The sequence below is a fragment of the Ochotona curzoniae genome, unplaced genomic scaffold, assembly GCF_017591425.1.
Source record: "Ochotona curzoniae isolate NIBS_2020 unplaced genomic scaffold, NIBS_Ocur_1.0 contig_1014, whole genome shotgun sequence".
In the NCBI taxonomy this organism is placed as follows: domain Eukaryota; kingdom Metazoa; phylum Chordata; class Mammalia; order Lagomorpha; family Ochotonidae; genus Ochotona; species Ochotona curzoniae.
In genome coordinates, this window is record NW_024464920.1 from 10,930,828 (window position 1) to 10,955,800 (window position 24,973).

The 24,973-nt window shown below is 46.0% G+C and overlaps 1 protein-coding gene across 2 annotated transcripts in view; it reads right to left on the reverse strand.

The window, feature by feature from the left end:
* Window positions 1-24,973, reverse strand: part of PLXNC1 (plexin C1) — a 159,773-nt gene that overhangs the window by 62,030 nt on the left and 72,770 nt on the right. For both annotated transcript variants that reach the window (XM_040980785.1, XM_040980775.1), the window contains exons 6-10: window positions 23,177-23,324; window positions 19,001-19,088; window positions 16,271-16,373; window positions 16,044-16,130; window positions 2,716-2,855 (exon numbers count right to left, since the gene is read on the reverse strand). In XM_040980785.1, the coding sequence (XP_040836719.1) occupies window positions 2,716-2,855; window positions 16,044-16,130; window positions 16,271-16,373; window positions 19,001-19,088; window positions 23,177-23,324 (566 nt within the window). The remainder of the gene's footprint in view (window positions 1-2,715; window positions 2,856-16,043; window positions 16,131-16,270; window positions 16,374-19,000; window positions 19,089-23,176; window positions 23,325-24,973) is intronic.

Below are 24,973 nucleotides of genomic sequence, written 5' to 3' on the forward strand. Positions count from 1 at the left end.
CAGGGATCTAAGCCAAGAGTGCAGGGACATCTAAAGCCATCGGCATCGGGGCCAAGGTGCCTCCTGCTGTGCCTCCAGAGTGGGAATGGGCTGGGGCCGCCCGGCCGCCCTGCTGCCCTGCTGCCCCCGGCCCCTGGCCAGCGCTGACCCAGGTGCCCTACAGCAGTGAGGACACAGTTGTCTGCAGCAGCCCCGCTCTAGCCCAGTGGCCTCTGTGTGGGGCATCTACGGTCACCCCTAAGACCCCAGGGAGAGACCAGGCTATGTCTGCACCAGCACAGCCAAATCATGCTGCCAAGGCCACCCTACCGAAAGGCTTCCTGCGAGGGGCTTATCTTAGGCTAGATGGAACCTTGGAATCGGGCGGCTCCAACAGCAATGGAATCGTTTGGTACTTCCACCACCCGACGGACACAGAAATGCATTCTGAGGCCAGGACTCTAGGAGGTTCATCGTGCAAAGATGGACCATTAGAACTCAAACTTGTTTGCACGTTTTGGAAAGAGACAGGTAGCAATGTAGGACATTGCACTACTAGATCTGCATTTTTTTTCTCTTTGAAATTACTGCCTTTTTAATAGCATATTAATAGAGTCTTGGGAATAGAGCACGGGCTCAGGTGCAGGATTAATGGGGCTTTATGTTGACTGCTCATGAACGTGGCTTCACCGCGCAGGGATGCTTAATGGAATGTTCCATGCCGAAGGTCTCACAGTCATTTAATTCAATAACTGCTGTATCGTGAGATGTACTCGGCATTGAAACGAGAGCATCAAGAACTCGAATCAGGGTAATGCTCTAAGAAACGAGTTCTTTTCCCACGGGGCTGGCTGCTTGCAGGAGACCACACAGGTGTCTAACTTCACAACTGTGCTGTTACAAAATGCAAGATTATTATTATTATTTTTTTTTTGCAGTAAGATATTTAGCCAGGATAAATGGCGCCGAAATACCTGTGTTGCATAGATACTGCCTCTAATGGGTACTGGGAGAATTCTGGCAAACGGTAGGAGAGAGGAAAGCACGGAGGGGCAGCCTAGCCTTTGGGATCATGGCCACCTGCCACTTAATGCCATGAGGCGGGCAGGGGATGGCAGCGCCACGCAGCCAGTGGGTGAAAACAGAAACTTCAGGAAACAAGCACAGTGATTAGAATGCTGCACAAGTCTGTTGTGGTGGTTAAAAACCAAGACATCACGCGTTAGCAGATTGTCTGAAATGCACTTCCCGGATGAAAATAAGCTCAGTGGTAGACTTCCTGGAGACGCTAACATCTTTCACTTCCAATTAGCCCAAACTTAGCAAAGTTAACAGGCCTCAAATGATCTGTTGTGTTTATTACTATGACATCTTTTGGGAGGGGAGGGAGGGGAGGTGGTAACTTTTTGTGCGGGCAGGGGTGGGTAAGATTTATTTACCCATTTGAAAGGCAGAGTTAGAGAGACAGGAACGTAAGATCACTCATTCCTTAGTTCACTCCGTAAGTGGTTGCCACAGTCTGGACGTCACCAGGCTGAAACCAGGAACCTGGGATGCCATGTAGATTTCCCACGTGTGTGGCCAAGGGGTCCCAGCTTGTGGGCCATCTTCTGCTTTCCAAAGTGCATTAGCAGGGAGATGGACTGAAAGTGGATTGGCTAGAGCTCAAGCCAGTGCCCATATGGGATGCTGCCACTGCAAGTGGTGGCTTAAGCCACTGAGCCACAACACCAATGGCAGGAGTAACCATCTGTACAAGGACAGCAGTAAGAAACTAACGCTTTTCCCTTCAATGCGTCATCGATAGCATGAGTGTGGCAAAGAAGTCACAGGAACAATGTTCAGGGGACACATCGATCTCATATTGGGAGTGTTACGTGTCCTCACAACAAGCACGGGCACTGGCAAAATTATTGGGGACAAACCAAACCAGTCAAGAAAAGGTTACAAAGGAAAAAAAGAATCCTCACCAGAAAGTAAATCCAAAAGTTTCTTTTACTCATTTGTAGAAGCACACAGGGAAAGTGCTGCCTAAAATTCTCCATCAAATGCCAAGGTCTTCAGCTGGTTTTCTGGATACATCATCTTCAAAATGGAATCTGCTACTCTACAAACTCACCCTCGTTAGCAAAAAGCAAACCCAAGTCCCAAGTAGGCAACTTCCTGAAATTGTTGCCTGTGATTTTGTGGGGGATCACATGGCAAGTAGCCTCTTACAATGCACTCCCCATTTGTCAAAATTATCCCTCTTATAGGAATTATATCAAATTCTAACACTGACTGGCCACTTTGTCACATGGGTATACTTTCAATAAATAAAGAATATAATTGGGCCTGGTGCAATGGCTCAGTGGCTAAATCCTCATCTTGCATGCACCAGGATCCCACAGGGGCACCAATTAGTGTCCCAGCTTCTCCTTTCCCCATCCTGCTCCCTGCTTATGGCCTGGGAAAGCAGTGGAGGACAGTCTCAAGCCTTGGGACCCTGGACCCACATGGGAGACCCAGAGGAGCCTCCTGGCTCCTGGCTTTGGATCGACTTAGCTCTCGCTGTTGCAGCTACTTGGGGAGTGAACCAATGGACAGAAGATCTTTGTCTCTCCTCTCTGTAAATCTGCCTTTCCAATAAGAAGAAACAAATCTTTTTTTTAAAAAGGTTATAATTATATTGTTATTCCGTTGGCATAAGTAAAAGTTCTGTGACCCCAAAAATAAATAACTAGTATTTTAACTCACACATCCTTCTCACAGGTGCTGGTTCCTCGCAGGACCATGGTGATGTTGGCCGCCCGGGTAAAATTTGCTCCCGTGACTATCACATTGCTTTTCCCCAAGGTTGAGATCTTCTTTGGCTCGATGGATTTGATGTAGAAGATCTATTGGAAATAAAAGATTAACATGCAAGATCAAAGCTAAGAAATGGCATTGTTCCAAAGAATCTGTTGATGCACTGCAGTTCGAAGAAATCACTGGGAAATTACAACATTTTGCAAACACAGGCAGACCGTGTTTAATGAAATCAATGAATTCAAGGGAGAGTGCTCAAGACTCGTGCCTCTCAACACACGACAGCATGAGGTCAAACCAATTAGTTTTTGTCTCACAAGACAGTTGAAAATGCAGTGAAAGAGTCTGACATTCTGTCCAAGAGTGAGATATCAGCTGGGTTTTGAAAATGCTGCCGCCCTCCAGCCTCCGGAGGCTCGCAGTGCAGAAGTCCAAGGGAGGAGACGCGAAGCAGTCCGCTGACAGAGGGCCAACAGCAGGCTCATCATTAAGCTGAAATAAATGTCATCCTAAATCAGTTCCATTCCCAACAAAGCAGCTTGCATTTTGGGGGTTTGTTTCTGCTAGGCTATTTGAGTCAAGGGGCATATGTTGCTTGGGAAAAGAAACACTTGCGATTGTGGGATGTGACCATTTGTCTACAATTTGCAGATGCGTGGTCTCCTGCCTGCCACCCAAGGCCAGGATTTCTTGGGTCAAGCACGAGGTCTTTAAGGTCACCTGACCCTGGCTTTCTTTCTAGCATGCATGTGTCACTTTACTTCTCCATTTGCAATGACTAACCGAATTTCCCTTTTCAAAAGTCACCCTTTATTTTGACAGCAAGAATCATTTTCCCTTTTCAAGAAAAACAACCACTGGTTCACTCCCAGCCAGGGCTGGACCAGACCAAGTTCAGGAGCTTCAAACTCAGCCCCGGTCTTCCTGGTGGCACAGCTATCATCCATTGCCTCCCAAGGTGTGCATTAAGAAAAAGGTGGATCATAAGCATCCAGAAGCAGCGTAGACCGGATTGGAATCAGGGACTCTGATATGGGACACAGGTGTCCTGGGCAGGGGCTTAATCCACTCTGCCATAGCACATATTCTCACTGCTAATTGGAGATGATTTCCATCAAGTCTGTATTCTACAAGATATAACTAAGAGCATGTGGAACCTAACATTTGAAGCTTCTTGCTGGTAAAAAGTACTGCAGCAGATCTTGAACCTGAGTAAAGTTGACTCACACTCCTGAGGTCCGAAAATGACATCAAGAGCCAAAGATACAGCTTTGTGGGAGTTCAGCCCCACCCTGAGTGCAATCCACATTCACTTAGTGGACCAGGTCCAGGAGGAAGATAAGGAGGCGCTGAGACAGTGTCTGTCATAGCCTCATGTGTGCCCAACACATGCTTCTCGAAAGGACTGCCCAGCCCCTGCTCCTGTGTGTGAGAGTGTGACTGTGTGTGTGTGTGCAATTGTGTATGTCTGTGTGTGTTGTTTGTCCTGAGGGCTTGGCTAAGTTCCTGGGTCGCCTGTCCTGCTGCAATGGATGTTTTCTTGCCCTGCTTCTTAGCAAGCACAGGTGTTGGATGGCAGCCTGGTCCCCGTCGCTCATTATCACTATGGATCGGTTTTGCAGATGGGGAACCATTCATCATTAATGTCATCACAGCAATGATGTAACGCGACAGAGGATTGATTTCGGTGGCAGAATTTATTCTCATCACTTTGGAAAGGACATTTAGCCCCACATTTATTGAATCACACAGGGCCTGAAGGGGTCACTTTAATTATTCTGTTATGCTTGACTGCATTTTATGGGGGAAATTATCTACTGGAGTGGTACTTGGACTGGGGGGATTAGCAAAGATCTCAAGATAAATCCCTTGTGAATGTCAAGTGTGTTGTACTGGAAAAGGCTTGCTCTGGGCTAAGTGAGCACCTGCATGGGCTCAAGGACAGCATGGGTCCACAGGGGGGACAAGTGATCTATGTGGTGCTGGCTCAGGAGATAGCCAGCCACACTCTGGGCGCCCAATCCTGTTGAGCACCTGTTTGGATATAGCCCGTGAAGGATGACAGTAGAAGACTAGTATTTCACAGCATGTATGCACATGAACTTCAAATTTCAGTGTCTACAAATATTCATTTGCATACACGGGGGCTTTAAACATGAAAGAAAATTCACATAATTCCTTAGCTCCATTTCCCCCTCAAATTTCTTGTTGTCTCTGGGCACCTGTGCATGACAGTGGGGATATTGAGTTGGCGACGCCTGCAAAGCTGAAACTATTTTAACTGCCTAGCTTTTGGGAGGAAGATTCCTGCTCTAGAGCCAGGGAGACACCTGTTTGGCTCCATTCACATCACTGACATCATGTCAGTGAGCAGTCCCTGAAGAATGGAAGAATGGTGGTCCTTCCTATTCTTCCAGGGACACTGCTGAGGGATCCTTAAAAACAATTTTTCAAGCAAGCGACATGAAAGCTACTTCTCTGCTCTGCAGCGCACGGAGAACCTCGTGACGCATACACAAAGGCCTTTTAAGGGAGCTGTGTTTGCTCCTTCTGTGGCTCGGCAAACACAACCCCAGGACCTGACAGGCTGTCGTATTAACTTTGTATTTGCTCCCAAGACAGCTTTGCTACTTCTGAAGGGTTTTATTTCCAACGCTTCCTGTTTAGAGATGCGGCCGTGGGCCATCCAGTGGAGGAGCCGGGGCAGGCCTTTCCCATGACACTGGGGGTCGGCTTCCAGAGAGGTCGCACAAGTTATCTGTTGTTTGCTACAAGAACCTCTCTTAATTTGAATCAGAGGATTCATTCATAAGTGAGACAGAGAGCCACTAGGAAGATGCTTCTCAATATGCCACGTGGGGATGTAAGAATACATGCAAGGCAACAACAAAGGCTGGGATGGCATGAGGCCAGCACTATGGAGTACGAGGCTAAGTATCTTCCTGTGGTGTTGGCTTCCCACAAGGGCGCCAGTTCACATCCTGGCTGCTCCACTTCTGATCCAACTCCCTGTTAATGGGGAAGTAGCTCTTGGCTCCTGGTTGAGCTCTGGCCATTATGGCCACTTGCGGAGTGAACCAGCAGGTGGACCATCTCTCCCTCTGTTGCTCCCTCTTTATCTCTGTAACTTGGTTTTTAAATAAAACAAATCTTTACAAAGATTTTAAGGCCTGGCGTGGTAGCCTAGCATCTAAAGTCCTCGCATTAAATGTACCGGGATCCCATATGGGTACCAATTCTAAACCCAGTGGTCCTGCTTCCAATCCAGCTCCCTGCCTGTGGCCTGGGTAAGCAGTTGAGGACGGTTCCAAGCCTTGGGACCCTGCACCCGTGTGGGAGACTCGGAGGAAGTTCCTGGCTCCTGGCTTCAGATCAGCTCAGCTCCAGCCATTGCGGTCACTTGGGGAGTGAATCATTGTACGGAAGATCTTCTCTGTCTCTCCTCCTCTCTGTATAACTGACTTTCGAATAAAAATAAATACATCTTTAAAAATAAATAAATAAATAATAAATTTTTTTTTAAATGACCGGACAGCTCCTGATAGAGCCAGGACCAGGGCCTGGACTGTGGTGGACTGAGTTAAGCCATCAGCACGCTGTATTTGAGTACCTGGTTGCTCTTATTCTGATCTAGTTTCCTGCCAATGTGTCTCAGAAGGCAGAAGATGGCCCAAATGCTCAGGCCCCTGGCACTCACACAGGATACACGGGTGGAGTTCCAGACTCCCAACTACAACCTGTCCAAGGTCTTACCGTTACAAACATCTAGGGAGTAAACCAGCTTCGATTTTTCTGTTTTCTCCTACTCCCACCCCTATCAGTCTTTCAAATAAATGAATATGAAAATCTTTTCTTAAAAAACAAAAATCCAGCAGAGGCAAAAAGGTTAAGAAAAAATGCTCCATACACTCAATGTGCGAGATCTACTTCTGTATCTGAATCAAGTTAATTCACCATCTGATGTGAAATGGCCAGCCCCACTGGCTTACACACAGAAAAGGGGCTAATTTAAAAACACAGTCGAGCTGGATTCAAAGAGACAACGTTTTAGGCAGCCCTGCAGGGACATTTCCCCTCTCACCCTAAACCCAAGGATTTCCATCCGTCAAATCCACCCAGCAGGGACTGGAACCATCCCAGCCCTGCTTGTTTCAGGGATAAACCACACAACAGCTCACTTCCTGCTAGCGATGCTTCCAAGACCGAAGAGGTATTTTTAAATGGTTGCACAGTTTTAAACTATTTAACAAAATACAATGAGCTCTGCCACTTTGCATGCTTAAGTCATTCCCTTTTTGGGTAAGAAAGCACATTAGTCACTAGTTGGTTAAGCGATTTCTACAATGCCTAATCACGATTATTCTTATTATCTTAAAAACAAAGCCATTAGAAGGTATCAGAAATAGCATCACCACTTGCAAAAAGTCTAACGGGGTTACTCCTGATGGGGAAGAGTGTCTTCTTGGAAGTTTGACGTCAACACAGTTCAAATTATCATAACATTAATGGAGAAAATATTGCTGTGAATGAAAAGAATATCGTAAAGAGATGCATTAGGCACTCAGTTTATTAAGTCTCGATCGTACTCTATTAAAATCTATTAAAAAAAAAAAAGCCTGAATCCAGCAAAGCTCTCTACAGGCCTGGACCTGAATCAACACTTGGTAAAATGTCTCTCAGATTTTCATTCGTGAAATTAGTTCAAACAGGACCAGATGAAAAGTCAGAGAGATTCAAAACCAGCTGGAAATCTGAAACCAAAGGACAGAAGAGAGATGAAAGATAGCACAACTAATTAAAAGAAAGTGTCCTGGAGGGCACTGCAGGGGTATTTGGTTCAGAATTATTTAACATCTTTATTAATGATCGAGAAGGGGATGGAAGTAATGTATTAATGAAATGGATAAATTGACAAGAGTGGCAACCAGCAGTGGAGCTGGGGAAGTGAGAGATATAGACAGAAAATCGCAAAAATACAATTGCACCAGAGCAAAAGTAACACAGTAAATGCAACAAAAAAGCCATCTATTTGATGTCTAGCCCCCAGGGCAAGGAGCAGATCCCTGGGGACTTGGATATAACTTCTGATGGCTTCTGGAAACTGGCAGTAATTCCTCTTAAAACAACATACCAGGATGCTCCAATACAAGTCATCATACTTGCCTGACCTGGAAACTCAGGAAAGGGAGCCTGGACTGAGGGTGGGGCTGCCAGGGCCATTCCTGAATGGTGTGACTCTTCACTATGGAGCCTTCCCACTGGGGCTCCTCAGAACACACCTGGAGGAATCCCAACTCCAATACCAGGGAGGGTAGATTCCTCCAGCAGTGACCCCTGATGCCAACTTACACCCAGCCACTTAACCTCCACTTCTCTGCCACATATCAACTTGAACATGAGACCCTTGATGCTCTACTCTCAAAGACTCCAGTTCCCCACTTCCGGCCTCCTTTGCTCTCTCTGTTTTGAAGCAGATGCCCAGCCCAGCCCGGGTCTGACTCCTTCTAACCACACCCAAGCCACTCTTGTCCTCCCTCCCAACCTGGGCAAGATGTAGGTCTTAGTCTTATCCCACAATGAGCGGCAAAGATGGGCTAGACTTTCATGGCTTCCCTGCCCACAGTAGCCAATATTGACACCTCTCTTCTAAGAAGAATGTTATCATAATACTACTCAGTGTAACGCTTGCTTATATTCAACTCAGGTCATATGATGTAAGCCAGGAGTCCTGACAGTGAACTCTTGAGTCAATTTGCCTAAGCTGGATTCTCTGCTGATCCTTTACCACCTACTTAACCTAAGCTAAAATGTCCCAGTATGTTGACGTGGGGATATAGAACCATTATGAAGCTTAAGTAAGGAGATACTCTGGGCCTAGGTTAGACCAAATATTAACAAGAGTACAAGAAATATTAGCTACCATTGTTCAAGGTGGTACGTTCTGTCATTCTACCTTCTGTCTGGGCTATGCACATTCAACTGCTTCAGGAAAATAATGCTTCCTTCCAAACTGCTTCAGGTTCTCCAAGGCATGCTTCCCATGACCAGATACTGTTGCAAGTCTGTCCAGCACAGAGCATATGCTCAACAAACACATCCTCAATGCAGGAGTAAATGGAGTGAATCCTACAGCACCCAGCACTGGCACAGCCCAGAGAAGCCGCTCAAGGCATACCTAACATTTAATTTCCTGAAATTACCATATTAAAGAGTCATCTATCCACCCCTGTTTCCAGCAGCTGGATCCACAATAACTAAGATATGGAAGCAGTCTAGACATCCATGAACTAATGACTATACAAAGAAAATGATTACATATGTAAATAGAATATTACTCAATCATAAAAACACTTGAAATCCTGACTTTTGAGACAGAATGGATGCAACTGGAAATCGTGATGCTTAATGAAATAAATCTAACCCCAAGAGACAAACAATACATGTTTTCTGTGATTTGGGATGATATGAGTATAAACATATTTTTAATGTATGTGGGATTGACATCTTTGGTTCTGATTACTGTTTATAGTCCTTCTCTATATTCCTGCTAAACAGTGGTCTTTCTACTTTTTACTTATTGAACTCTTTATTTAGTGGAGCATTAAGCCTTGACTATAATGGAAATTTAAAAATATGTTATCCCAGGGCCCAATGTGGTAGCCTATCTGCTAAAGTCCTCACCTTGAACAACCGGGATCCCATAATGGGCACTGATTCTAATCCCAGCAGCCCTGCTTCCCATCCAGCTCCCTGCTTGTGGCCTGGGAGGGCAGTCAAGGACAGCCCAAAGCCCTGGGAACCTGTATCCACATGGGGCATCTGGAAGAGGCTCCAAGGCCCCTGGCTTCAGATCAGTGCAGCTTTGGTCATTGCAACCACTTAGGGATTGAATCAGCAGACATAAGATCTTCCTCTCTGTCTCTGCTCCTCTCTATATATCTGCCTTTAAAACACACACACACACACACACACACACACACACACACACACACACACACACATCACAAAATTTTAAAAAGAAAGAAAAAAGGAGGTGGGATGGGGTCCAGTTCAATAGCTCAACTAACTAACCCTCCACCTCCAAGTACCAGCATCCCTTATGGGCACCAGTTCATGTCCTGGCTGATCCATTTCCCATCCGGCCCCCTTCTTATAGCCTGGGAAAGCAATAAGGGATGACTCAAAGCCTTAGCATGCTACCCTTATATAGTAGACCCGGAAGAAGTTCCTGGCTTCCGGCTTCAAATGGGCTCAACTTTGGCTAATGCAGCCACTTGGGGAGCGGAACCAGCAAATGGAGGACCTTTCTCTCTGTGTCTCCTTCTCTCTGTAAATATCTTTCCAACAAAATAAATAAATCAAAAAAGTAGGAGGGTTGTTAGAGGGAAGAAGTACCACAATACTCTTAGAATTGTGTTTGTGCACTACACAAAATCTGTTCTCTTTATGTTAGCCTTATAAAGCAAACAAAATTTTAAAATATACTTGGACTTTTGAAGGCAATGTCTCAAAAAGTTTGTTTGACTTGCCCATGAGAAATTAACATGCAACCTGAAAAGTAATGGAGGAAGAGAGAAAGTGAGGCAACGCTGTGGGGACAAGAGCAGGTGATGCGGCTGTGAAGGGCTGCCCACTGCCTCCGAGTGGTCCACACACTCTGAGGAATAATGAAGATTAGAACATCACAGCAGAGATATCTACGACCATTGTTGGCAAGCAGGGGAGAGGTGGCAGGTGAAGCACTGCCTGGGAGACTGGCAACAAATGCAAACGGGCAGAGTGATGGGATCCCTGGTGTCTGGCAGGGTCTCACCTGTTCAACGCGTCTATGTGTGAGAAGACAGACATTGGGTGGTCTTTGGAGAGATGACAGCCTGCATCCAAGACCCAACATAGATTGCTCAGTTCTTCTTCTCACGTGTCCAGGACTTGGTAGAAACATGGGCCCAAGTGTTAATGACAAGTGTAAGAGTGATTGGTTCAACCACGACTGAACTAGGACCCATGAGGGAATGCAAACCTTAAAACAATGTCCCAAACAACATCCCTTTGGCACGGAAGAATATAGCCAAAATCCTAGGGCCATTTCCATCACATGTGCTATGATTTCTGGTGAGCTCTGCTACAGTCAGACTGAGTTCCTTTAGGGCTTCCAGCAGTGGATGCCCTAGAATTTCTGCCTCCTGTCACACTGTGGCTTAGAATACCTGCTTCTTCATCTCCATGTGTCTGGACTCTCTCCATGGTGAGCTGACATGCCATCTCCATCAATCAATCCATCCATCAATCAAAGACTTAACCAACCACACTGATGAAGTGTTTTCAACTGTCAGGCAGTGGGCTTCAATAAACAGCACGGACTGAGATCAAGCCCTGGGCACAGAAAGGCTCTCTGGCTTTATATATTTGTTAGTACATTGCCTCTGATAACGCTTTTCATCTCCTTTTGTCAATTATGTATTCATGGAAGATTCTAGAAGATGATAATTGGAGATATATGCCAGATTCATTTGTGTCCTCCTGGAATCTGTGGAACTCAACTTAACAGCATCTACTAGACAGTCAACAAACACCTGCACAAAGAATCAACCAGGCTCCAGCTCGTGAAGCCCAGGACTGCCTGCACCCTCGCCAGGGCCCAGCACACAGAAAGCACTGGCTGCACATGCAAAGTGGAAAGATGCCTTCCACAAGCGTGCTCCATGGTTTCGCTGCTAGGCAAAGAGTTGCAAAGAGGCTGAGTGCTTCATGTGAGGCCAAGACGAGGAAGACTCAAAACAGAGGAAGACTCAAAACAGAAACTGAAATGTTACACGCTCCACGTGACGGTGAGAGATGGCAGGGTTCCCCCAGAGCATGAGAAATCCCTTCTGTGACAAATAACACTCCCTTCCCCTATCAACCAGAATTGCGAAGCTGCGCTGAGTCAGACATTGGAGGAAAATATTTCCATATCAACAAAACTTCTTTCTCTACACCTAGAAGGCTCATCCACAGAGAAGCACCAAAGACAGACCTGGACTTTTGTTTATTTTTAGCCTCTTCTTTCTCTCTTGGTGACCCCAATGCTTTTCATTGTATACAGTCATCAGACTCCCAAGGAGACAGGAACCAGGATGCAGGGAATTCATTATTTCCCCCTTTAAATAAGTTTAAAAGCCACTGTTTAGACTACATCTCAACCACTAAAAGAAATGAATTATTGATACATAAAAAGTAGAAACCTTGAAGTCATTTCCAGAGAATAACTGAGTTTACAAAGCTAATCCTGGTGGTCAGAGTCTTGTGGCATACTGGATAAAGCCACCACTCACGACACTAGCATCCCTTTTGGGTGTTAGCTTGGGTCTCAGCTGTTCCACTTCCAATCCAGTTCCCTGCTAATGGCCTGAGAAAAGACCCAAGTGTTTGGGTCCCTGATCCCCTCATGGAGACCCAGATGAAGCTCCTGGCTTCAGCAAGGCCCAGCCCTGACCACTGCAATCATCTGGGGAATGAACCAGTAGATGGAAGATCTTACTCTCTATTTCTCTCTCTGCAACTCTTTCAATAATAAATCTTAAAAAAAAAAAACCCTAATCCCTTCCAGGTTATATGTAGATGACTATTTTTTTAAATGATCTATTTATTTTTTATTGGAAAGGTAGATTTACAGAGAGGCGAGACAGAGAAAGATCTTCAATCCACTGGTTCACTCCCCAAAAGCCTACAATGGCTGGAGCTGAGCCAATCAGAAATCAGGAGCTTCTTCTGAGTCAGGCATGTGGGTGCAGGGTCCCAGGGCTTTGGGCCACCCTCCATTGCCATATGCAGGGAGTTGTATCAGAAGTGGAGCAGCGAGGACAGGAACTGGCAGCCATATGGGATATTGGTGCTTGCAGGCTGAAGATTAGCCAATTGAGCCATTAGTCCAGCCTCCTAGATGACTCTGTTTATATAAAATTACTGAAATGACAAAATTATAGAAATGCAAGACCCATTAGTGGTTGCCAGATGTCACAGCAGAGGAGCTGGAGGGAGGAAGGAAATGGGTGGGGCTACAAGAGGGCAACAGGGGGAGTCTCATGACTCTAAAGCTATCTGGTATTTTGATTGCTGTCACTGCTAATGTCCTGGGTGTGATACTGTGCTATGGTCTTGTAAAGTATTACTACTGGAAGAAACTAGGTAAAAGACATCTGTACTATTATTTTTTTCAATCTATAATTATCTCAAAATTAAAAGTTTGACTTCCACCAAAACAATTTTGAAAAAGAATAAAGTTTCAGAAGTCTCACTATTCTTGATTTCAAAATTTACTTACAAAGCTGCACTAAACAGGATAATAACTTAAAGACAGAGATATGGACTAAGGGAATAGGAAAGAATATCCAGAAACTCCTAAATGTATGGCCAAGTGATTTTCTACAAAGGTACCAAGATCATTCATTGATGAAATAAGTTTCTTTTCAGGAAATGTTACTTGCAAATGTGGACAAGAATGAATGGAGTGTCAGGCATTTTCCTTAGCTATCACAACACCAGCTAAGATGTCCAAGTCCCAAGTCCAAGTACATGGCTTTGATTCATGGCTCTAGATCCTGACTTTAGCTTCCTGCCAATTCAGATTCTGCAAGGTATTGATGGTTCAAGTACTTGGGTCCCTGCCACCCAAGTAGGAGAGCTGGATTCAGTTCCTGCCTCCTGACTTTGACTGGATCCAGTCCTGGCCAATGCAATAGAAGCTTTTTTTCCTTCCCTGTCTCCACCCAAACAAAAAATTCAAAAATACACCTAAAAAAATGGGGGGGGAGGGGAAGAGGCCCTTACCTCCTGTCATAAACAAAAAGAAACTCAAACTGGATCAAAGATGTAAACACAAGAGTTAAAGCTATCACATTCTTAGAGGATAAACAAGGCACTGGAAAAGCTTCTGACATTGGATTTGGCAATGCAGTCTTGGATCTCACACCCAAAGCACAGGCATCAAAATGAAAAACTTCTGTTCCTCAAAGGACAAAATCAACAGAGAGAAAAGGAAACTTTGAGAATGTGAGAAAATATTTGCAAGTGGCACATCTGATAAGGGGCTAATATCCAGAATATATCAAGAGCTCCCGATACTAAACCACCACAGAACCAAGCCACTAAAAATGAGGTAAGGACTTGAAAAGGCGTTTCTCCAAAGAAGTATACACATGGCTGACTAGCACATGAAAAGATGCTCAACATCTCAAATTATTACAGAAATGCAAATCAAAACTACAATGAGATACCACCTCGTAAGCAGCAGGATGCTACAATAATAATAAAAACCAACTCGAAAAAGCAAGTGTTGGCAAGGATGTGGAGAAATTGGAGCCTCTATGCACAGTTGGAAGGAATGCCAAAATGGCACAGCCAATATGGAAAACACTTGTAGTGGTTCCTCAGAAACTTAAAAATAGAATTACCACATGATCCAGAAGCCCTACTTCTGGGCATATACCCAAAAGAATTGAAAGCAGGGTCTCAAAGAGAGAGTTGTCTTCCCATGTTCATAGCGGCACTATCCTCAATAGCTAAAATATGGAAACAACCCAAATGTCCACTGATGAATAAATGGATACACAAACTGTGTTGCATCACATGCGCACACATACGTGTACACACACACACACACACACACACACACGGAGGAATACTTTTCAATCATCTATAAAGGAAAGGAGTTCTCACTCATGCTACCATATGGCAGAAGCTTGAGGACGTTATGCTAAGTGAAAGGAGCCAGTCACCCAAAGGGAAGCACAAGTGGATTCCATTTACACGAGGCGCCCAAAGCAGTGCAAGTCACAGAGACAGAAACCAGAAGGTTTGCTGCCAGGAGCTTGGGGAAGGAAAGATGAGCAATTCTAACTTCACGACTACGGAGTTTCAGTTTTGCAAGATGAAGGAGCTTTGAACATCCCTGCATGCACTGTGAACGTACCTAGCACTACTGAAGTGCACACTTCAAAACGGTGCCAATGTTAAACCACGGATACGTTACAGCCAGTCATAAACAACCGAAAGGACAAGGAGATTCAATTCTGAAAAAGCCGCCCCCACCCCCGCCCCCGCCTAGCGGCTCCAAGTGCCTGTCCCCATGAACTGTTTTACAAACAAGAGAAAAGTAGCCCTTCACTTAATCAAACCTCAATGACTTCAACGTCTTGGGATATTGGCACACCAAGCTTTTCTAATGCCTTTAATGAAGCTCATAATCCATTTTGATTCACATTCTCTCTGCCTGCTACTTAATTCACCTGAAGTTACGATCAACTTTTCAGTAATGATTAAAAACATTCTACTTATTTGTATTGGCACTTGACCTTAAATAACAGCAAGTGGATAAGTCAAAGGCACAGATTAGTCATGAAATAGTCAGCTGGGCTTTTTTTTTTCCCCCAGATGCTGTTGCTTTTGATTTGTCTTCTGTTTGCCTCGAAGGTTAAGGAGGGCAGGAACTTGGTCCATTTCTGTTTGTTTTCCACCACATTTGGATATGCAGTGTAGTTCTGGCTGGCAGAACCAGGCCCTAAGCAGGGACATTTATGAAACACTCTTGAAATTTAAAGTTATGTTTATTTGGGGGCCAAAAATTTGAAACCTGTTTGTCCACTGTTTGATCACAGTATGCACTCCCTATACTTTTTTTGCAGAGCCCTTATAGAATTATATTAGATCATCCATTCAAAGCTAAGGAACATAACCTAATTGGGGTTGCACGTCATAGTCCTCATCCACACACAAACATCCCCCCCCCAAACTGTGACTGTGACATTAGCCTGCCAATCGTACATATGAAGAGTCTTCAATTTGTGGGAAACATTTTTTATGATAAAAGCCATTTGGGTATTTCAAAAGTTTTGCAACAAAATAAATGTTATCTTCCAATCGCATTGTCCCATAAACTTTCTGAAGCACCCCACATATGACTGGAATTGAAATCCCCATGCTGGACTTCCTTCTAATACTCCCCAAATGAGCCACAAAGTCACCTTTACAATTTCACTCCTACTGGCACAACATCATTTTTCATCATTACAAAGTTTTAATTTCTTTTATGTGAGTGTGCAGTTGATGTATTGACTCAATTAGGTGAAATCTGGTTTCAAGGAAAAAAAAAAAACGCCAAAGATGAAAAAGAGAGTTTGGATAGAAAGTCAAATGCATAGTTTTTTTTTTTTTAAGGAGACACCCCTACCCCCACCGGAGGAGGCCACTGAAAGGGGTTTTCCCAGGACTGACATGGGAACATGAGAACAGGGTCTGACCTGAAAGCCTTGGCTGGTGCTGTTAGTCTTGATGTGTCCTCCTCCCAGGGTCTTGGATGGTTTCTCGGCAGCAGCTTGACAGAGCTCCTGAAAGGCAGAGCATGCCATCAACCTGCTGACAGGTGGGCCACTCCAGGTACAGAACGCGTACAAAAGACAGGTGGGAGGAGGGAGGCACACACGTTCATTTCTGGTAAGGCCTGGTCACACAGCGCAGGCCACTCTACCTGGTTCCTCTCGTAGTCCAAAGGGTCACACGCTGTGAAGGGATGGATACACTTTCTCTCGCTTTTACACCACGTGCAGCCAGTTCCAATGCATCCCAGGCACCTGACAACAGGAAAAACCAACTTCATTTCTTCCACTTTTAGCAAACCGTTCATAGGTTCCCTCTGTGATTTGGTGAGCCAGTGTTGAAAAGCAGGATAAAAAAAAAAAAAAAAAAAACCAATCCCTGAATGGATTTGGGATGACCCAGGGAGAGCCAGGACAGTGCTTTGAGACTGGGCAGAGAGCACTGACTTTGTGCCCAGAGCTGGCTGGAAAGCCCTTCGGGTTTGAGGATTGGGCTTCACACCTGCAGAGGTGTTGCCATGGAAACGCAGAGCTTGGGTTACCTGCTGGTCCCAGATAACAAGAGCCTACTGAATTGGTTTCCAAACCGGGTTCTACTATTTGTCTGCCCTCAGGTAAGTCTCTCTGAAGATTGAACCCCCTCCCTCCGCCTCCATCCCCAAATCAGCAGGCCCTCACTCACTCAGCAGTCAGATGGCTGGCTGCCTGCAAGAGGGAGACAAAAACTGCTACCTGGCAAACACAGGGACTGGGGTGCCGGTGTTTGCTTTATAACCAAATTAAGGAAGACCTGTGTCTACTAATCAAATAATCCATTATGCATGGCTCACTGTGGAGGCCTTGAAAACACTCATTAGAACAAATGGAGCTGAAGAAGGAATAACGAACGGGGTGGGCGTTTGGTGGAGTGGCAAAGACACTGCCTGGGTTCACCCATATCTTCTATCACTGCGCCTGGACCTCCAGACCCAGTTCCACTTCCAATAACTGCTTCCTGCTAATGTGCACCAGTAGGAGGTGGCAGATATGGCCTAAGGAAGACCTTGAGTCCCTGCCATCTATGGAGGCGACCTGGATGCACTTTCTAGCCCCTTGGCGTTGGCCTGGGCTAACCCCACCTCTTGGTGTTTGGGGGGTAGACCAGCAGATGGGATTGCGTTCTCTCCCTGCCTCTGAAATAGAATATATAGATACATAACAATTTAAAAAAAAAAAAAGAAATGATAACAAGAGAAATCTGAGCTGAACTGGAGATATAGCCAAAGGGGACCCCAGGAGGTTTCAGTGGGGCCAGCCAAGGGGACCAATGTAGGTCGAAGGGACTTCGGTTCATATTTTATATACATAAGGACCTCAAAAATCCCATGCACCATGGAAATAAAAGATAAGTTTATTGGCACCAAAAAAAAATTGAAATCCATGCATACAAGGGATCTTCAAAAAGTCTACAGAAAATGCATATCATGGAAACAAAACGTGTACGTCCTTCACAACTGTGTGCAAACTAAACTTACCCTTTGTGTCCATCTTCCCATGATTTTTTTTTTAAGTAGTCTCCTATGGCTCAACACACACTGGAGGATTCTGAGACAGTGACGCACAGAAACCACAGTTTCGAGAGAGAAACCCAGATTCCCCATCTGTGGGGATCGGGCACCTGAGTGAGCTAGAAGCAGGTGGGTGATTTGCATGCTGAGCCTCTCCCCGCACATGGGGTTTTCTAACAGGAAGCTTTCCCCCCCCCCCCCCCCCCAGCAAAGGGTGTCGGGCTCGGGGAACAGCTGGGACTGAGGTCTGGGTCATTCCTAGTTGCTACACCATGGGCCTAGGAGCTGTCACCACCTCTCCTGCCGCCTCCCACCCTGGAGACCCGGGGCAAACACTGTTTTTCAGTTCTCTTCGGGCCATATGCGGCTGTTTCAAAAAGTCCATGGAAAACCAGAATTAAAAGATAAGTTTATCTTGGTGCTAAAAAGGCTTGAAAGCCCTGCTTTTCACGACACACATTTTCCACGACCCTTCTGATGTTCTCTGGTAGAATTCTCCTGAAACCTCCCTCTTGCTTCCTATGGGTCTGACCTTCTGAGATTTTCTGTGTCAAGCATCGCACCGTTCCTGTAAGTGCATTCTGCTTCTTCGACATCACCTATCCTGGCTGAGTCAGCCCCTCCCAAAGCACCCCCGGAGTAAAAAGGAATTCTAGAACACCCTCCCCACTGGGGATGGGATTTATTTACCTCATAGAAATCACGGTTCTCAGGCAAGGCCAAAAGACACAGAGTTGCCCCACTGTACCATGGTGGGAACTACAGAACAGCCTCCCACTGTTTCCATGGAAACCTCCATCCCAACTTCCAACTAGGAAGTCAGGTATCCGAAAAGCATGCATTCCCTGTCTGCTTTCTGCTTTTAGGAGCTCTAAGCAAGGTGCACCTGTAACTTAAACAGGTGAGTAGTTCAAAGGGGAGAGAAATAGCTGATTTCACCTGTTCTTCTGATGACGGACACTTCATCTTGTGCTCGTTGAGTTCAAATTCCCTTCACCCTTCACCGTCAGGCCTTCTTGATCAGCCCAAACTCCTGAGACCACTCTGAAGCCAGTCACATCCCTTCTTTTGTGTCTACCTGCAGGCTGCCCTGGCCCTTAGAAAAAACTCAACCCCTGCTGGGATGAATGGGGAAGCTGGCCAGGGAAGGTGGGAGGACAGGCCAGAATTAGCCAATCTCAGGAGTGCAATGGTTCTCCCAGCTCCCATTAAGGTGTCCTCCAAGAGGCACTTTGGAAAGTTAAACCACACCAAAGAGTTCTTTAGGAAACTGGAGAGTGGAACAAATAAATCAAAACCAAAGAGAAAGTATGTACATTTCAAATGCAATCTTACTCTCTTAAGGACGAGCAGGTGGTAAAGTTGAATCTTTCTGAAAAATCCCAAGAACCGAGGGAGAACGTCACGCTGACAGCCAGAACATCTGGAGCAAAGGAGGGGAAAGAGGCGTTTACGGCGGATTCCTGTCATTGTCAAGCATAGCTGCACGCATTCAATAACAAATGAACGTTTTCGCCTTCTCGGCATAGAGGGCATGAGTGTGCCAGCTGTTGGTGACTGCTTCAATCAGTATGTGGTTCCTTCCCCCTTGGGGCTGTTCGCAGCAGGCAGGCACACAGCACAGCACCAGGCTCCAAACAGACTGAACCCAAATCTAGTTCCACGCCGCCCATGGATAATCACTAGGAAAAAGCCATTTTACAGCCCATTTACATCTCACACTCTCCCTGGGATCACTATCTTAGCTTGTAACTGGCCAAGCATAGGAATAAAACACGTCGTCGAGCAAGCAGGAGATGAAAACCAAACTGTTAGGAAGGAAATGCTGCAACTTCAGAAAAATCATCTCTAAAAATACGTGCCTAGGGTTTGGCATTGCAGCGCAGCAGCTGTAGTTCCCACCTGTAACCCTGGCATCCTGTATCAGCGTGCCGGTTCAAGCCCTGGCTGCTCTGTTGGCATCCAGCTGCAATGCACCCAGGAGGGCACAGGAGGCAACTCAAGTATATGGAGCCTCTGCCACCCACATAGGAGACCAGGACAGAGTTCCTGGCTCCTGGCTTCAGCCTGGGCCAGATCTGGAGAGTGACCCAGCAAACGGAAGCTCTCTTTTTCTCTATCACTCTGCCCTTTGCATAAATGAAAAAAATCAATTCTCTATCAACCTATCCAACCGTTCCCACAGCCTGGGATACATAATATTTGGAGTCAACATGGCAAAGCAGCTAATGAAAGATTTTCTTATTTACTTCTAAAAACCTACCCATCGGCTGGAAAACCCCCCAAAGCCTAAAACAAGAGGCTGAAAGCTGTGCTACATCAGCATCAGAGAAACACAACATTTCCGGTATTTCCTCCAACACCTACGTTTGCTTGATGCAAGGTAATGATTCACAAAGCCAGCTATCAGAGTCACTTGAGAAGTAAAGAATGACACAGGTTCCAGGGCCTCACGCCCCAGCCTCTTGACTGAGCAGGCTACATGGAGTCCAGGATCCTGTGAGTTTCGCCGTGTTTCCCACACAACAAATGCATACTGTGGCCACAGCATCTTTCAAAAACTGCCCAGGGACCACAGCTCCTAAGAAGGCATTGGTATCTTCTTCCTTTCATGATCAATAGGGAATGTAGGTGATACTTTTCAAATTAAAAGTCCTGATAAAATAAGAGCTTGGCCTGACTTGCTGGGCACTCCTAGCCTTCTTACTGAAATGTTGTTAGTGTGCAGTTCCCCAAGTCTAAGCACCCTTACAGTTAGGTGGCTCTCTGCAGCCCCGGAGTTCCCTCCTCCATCCCACCTGGCAGCCAGAGTCCCATAGCAAATTCTGTTCAGATAAAGTGGGCTTAAATGCAATGATAACCTTGTATTGTGAAGACAAGGAGGTATGGAGGGTGCAACAAACACATTTGAACTGACCCTAAAATGTCAGCGTACAGACGGGCCAGACTTTCTGCAAGCACACAGCTCATGGGAACTGACAAGTGGTCAGTGCTGAAGCCTGTGAGAGTCCCTCTTTGCTGAGTGTCAGCTATTTACAAAGCACTACTTGGAACTGTCACAAGGGACTGAATAGTCACGGTCTCAGCTCTGGAAACACTTACAAATGGCTTGAGTCCATGGGTACATGATGGGAGTGTCAGAATGACAGCACTGGAGCAGAATCCAGTAAGACTGCATGGGATGAAGACGTTCCCCCAGTGTCTCAAAGCAAAAGGGAAATAGGATTTTGTGAAAGGAGTGAAGTTACTCTAAGCTGAAGAGGGGCAATGGCCGGTGGGTAGCTGAGTACAAGAGATGGGAAGTGAAATCATTTGCCTGAGCGGAATATGCATGGACTTCAGAAAAGGGCAGGCAGGGGCCCAACATGATGGCTCAAGTGGCTAAACCTCCCCTGACAAGCGCCAGGATTCCATATAGGTACCAGTTTGTGTCCTGGTTACTCCACTTCCTGTCTAGCTCCCTGCTTTTGGCCAGAGAAAGCAGTGGAGGAGAGCCCAAAGCCTTAGGACCCTGCCACCCACTTGGGAGACCCAGAAAAAAAAACTCCTGGCTCTTGGTTTTGAATCAGCTCAGCTCTGGTCATTGTGGCCACTTGCATGGAAGATCTTTCTCTCTGTTGCTTCTTCTCGCTGCAAATCTGCCTTTCCAATGAAAATAAATACACCTTAAAAAGAAGGAAAGAAAAAGGCAGGTAAAAGGTTGGGTGCTACTGACGGAGGCTCTAAAAGCAACCAACCAGCTTGACCAGGAAATCTCAGATGCTTTAAAAACATATTTTGTAGTGGAGCAAGATCTGCAGGGTAATGAGCAAAATGAACCAGAAACTAAGAAAAGGCTGAATCACGTAGACAAAGCGAAATGTGGAAGGGATTTTCCCAGTTCAGACCTAAACAGCCCCCAGGAGCTCATGGTGAAGAGGCATTTTCAACCTCGGGTTCCTGAGCCGCAGCGCTGACTTCTGCTTGGAGGGTTGTAGGATAAACTGGGTGCTTCCCTCAATCTATACTGGAACCTAACATCTGGCGTGACAGTATTAAGTGGCAGGGGCCTTTGGAAGTTATCAGATCATGCACAGAAAAGGAACTCAGAGTGAGCTCCCTGCCTCCTGCCACATGAGGACAAAGCAACAGGTGCCAGCTGCGAAGTGGAAAGGAAGCCTTTAGCAGATGCTGAATCCGCAGGTGCCATGAACTATGGGTTCCCCAGCTTCCAGAATTAGAAGCAATAACCCTTTTTGCTTCTCAATTACCCCACCTCAGGTATTTCGTTGCCACAGCCCAACAGAAGACTGCCACCCTATTGACCTCCATTTCCCCCAGGTGACTCAACCCCATGACCATTGCACCCACGCACCTCGCATTACTTCTGCTTTCTCTCCTCTATTCGCTTCTCTTGTTCCCCACCTGCCTCGCTCCCAGCCTTCACACTCCCTCCCAACTGGAATCAGCATCTTCACTTGCCCATCCCATGTATCTGGGCTCAGTCCTCCCCTCTTTGCCTTCTCAGGTCAGCTTCCCGCCCCACAGGCTTTCAGATCTGAACGCTCCGGCTGTGAGCAGCCCCTTGGTGCCTGGCTCTGTCCTTGGCCCAACAGCGAAAAGATGTCCTCCCAGAGTCTCTTCCCCTGTGGGTTTACATTCTTGTTGAAGAGACAGACCATGCATCCCTTTCTGCCATGTGCATCCGGTCATATCAGGTCTCAACCTGAAGCCTTGCAGCATCTCATTACAGCTCCCAGGACAGGCTCTGTGGCTCACGAGGGCTTGAATACACCTCCACTGCCTTCCAGCACTCCTGCTTTCTGCCCACTCCCATCCTCTCTTCTGTACCCATATAGAACTTCCGCTTTTCCTAAGCTTTTCTCTCCTGGACATCTAGCAAGTTATTGTGTGCCAAGCACAATCACCCTTCTCTCTTACACCAGCCTTGCTTAGATACCCCTTCCTCCAGGGAGCTCTCCTTGCCCCTTTTCCATCCCCAGGTGTCTTTCTGTTGTGTGCCTCCCTTGGTATCAGACACTCTCTGCCCCTTCCCACCGCACAGCAGAAGCTGCTAACTTATTTCTACCCCCAACGGGTTCTAAATACAACGGGCGAGGAATGGCTTCGTTTGCGTGCGTGTCTGTCACAATTCCTAGCATGTAACAGAATGCTGTGTACCTAAGAGATGTTCTAGAAATCCTTCTTGTTTCAGTGAATGAATGTCACAGGCTCAAGCCGGCAGATCACTGGCTTTTCTAGTTTCTCCTCTCACTTAGAATAGTCCCCACTTTTTGATTCTCCGCACTGTCTGGTCCATTTAGATACAGTCAATTCAGTGATGTCTGCTTATCCAAAGACCCTTCTCTCTCATTCTCTGGGCTCATGTGGAAGCAAGGCCCTGGGGCAAGCGGGAGGCAGTGGGCAAGGGAAGGAACGGCATTATTGGGAGGCTCCGTGATGTAGCTTGCTGTCTCAGACAATCTCACTCGCATTTGTCACCTCACAACAGGAAGGCAGGAGTGCCCATACCTCTGAGAGCTGGCCTCACGGGGATGCTGCAGGTGCAGGTCCGGTTGGGCGGACTCCTCCCGCGGCACAGCTCCTTGCCGCTGTCCACATTCCTCACCACGCACTGCGAGTGTCTAGGGGCCAGGCTTCCCACCATGGTCACTGTGCTCTGCGGGGAAGAAGATACAGGCAGTGGATGATTGGTTTCTGCATGGTCTCCATCCCTCCTCGAGCTCAGAGGCATTCATCCTCGACCTGCCCCAAGAAGAGCTGATGGAAAGAGGTGTTGGGTCAGCCATCCGGCTTTGCTCTTTTGGGACTCTCATAGTCCTGTTCTTGGGCTATATTTCCGTTCTGAGTGTGTCTTTCTTATCAGTTTTTAAGAGCTCCCTGAATAGCCCAGATATTAATCCTTATCTACCATGGTTCTGACACCTATTTTCGCCTAATCTACTGCTTATCTTGCAACTTTGGTGTGTGGTATCTTTTACCCTCCCACAGTAAGTTTGAATGCAGCCAAATACAGGGTTTCCAGTCTTTGATTATAGGTGTCTCCCAGACACATATAAGATTATTCCACTATCTTTATTGCTTGATTTTTTTTTAAACTTAAATCTTTGATCCATCTGGAATTTATTTTTATATGTAGTGTGAGATAAGAGTCCAACTTAATTTCTATCCAGATGGTTAATCAGCTTTGTCATAACCATGTACTAGAAACAAAAACAAACCCAGAACCCCCTCTTTTTCCTACTGAGTGCAAGTACCATTTTTGTCATAGATTATATTACCATACATTTGGAGTCTATTTCTGAACTCTGCTCTGTGCTCATAATCTATTGATCTATTCTGATGTCATCAAGCTTTTACTACTGTGACTAACCATATTTAACATCTGATATCTCTCTTCACAATGTTTCAGACTTTATTCACCCATACGAGCCACCCTTCTCCAAAAGGGACAAGGAGATTGTGAGTCTAACCAGCACTGTGCGAAATGCTGATACGTACACTGATTTAAAAATATATTCATATCTTTATGATATCAAGTACTCCCCTCCAAACACATGATTTGTATTTTCATTTGTTTCTTTTGCATCCAGTGCTCATTTCAAAGTGCCTCAAACACCCATGTGTTAGGATACACTTGCTACCTCTTCAATTTCTTTTTCAAAAATGTTTGTTTATGTATGTATTTTATTTTATGAAAGGCAGACCAGTGGAGAGAGAGGACGAAAAAGAGTATGAGAGAGAGGGGGGACTGATAGATTGATTTTCCATCCACCGGCTAATTCTCCCAATGTCCATGACAGCCCAGACGGGGCCTGGTTGAAGGCAAGAGCCCAGAACTCCATCCCTGTCTCCCTCGTGCATGGGAGGGACAAGCACTTGATCTCGCCCCTAGGGAGAGTGTGAACAGCAAGCCGGAAGCAGAAGTAGAAGCAGAAGCAGAGCCAGGACTCATTGCAGGCACCATGGCACTAGACGCAGGAAACCCTACTCCTCCTCTCCCTTAATGTGAAGGCTATCCATCACTATTTAAAGAAGGTAACCTATGAATTCTACCTTTAAAATTGCTTCATGAGGGTTGGTGGGATGGTATAGCATCCTAATCCTCCATCTGCAGCACTGACATCTTATATGGGTGCCGGCTCACTTTCCGGCTGTGCCACTTCTGACCTAGCTCCCTGAGAATGGCCTGGGAAGGTAGCAGACAATGGCACAGGGGAGAAGCCTCTGGCTCCTGGCATCGAATCAATCCAGCTCTAGCCATTGTGACCATCTGGGGAGTGAACCAGCAGATGGAAATTTTCTTTC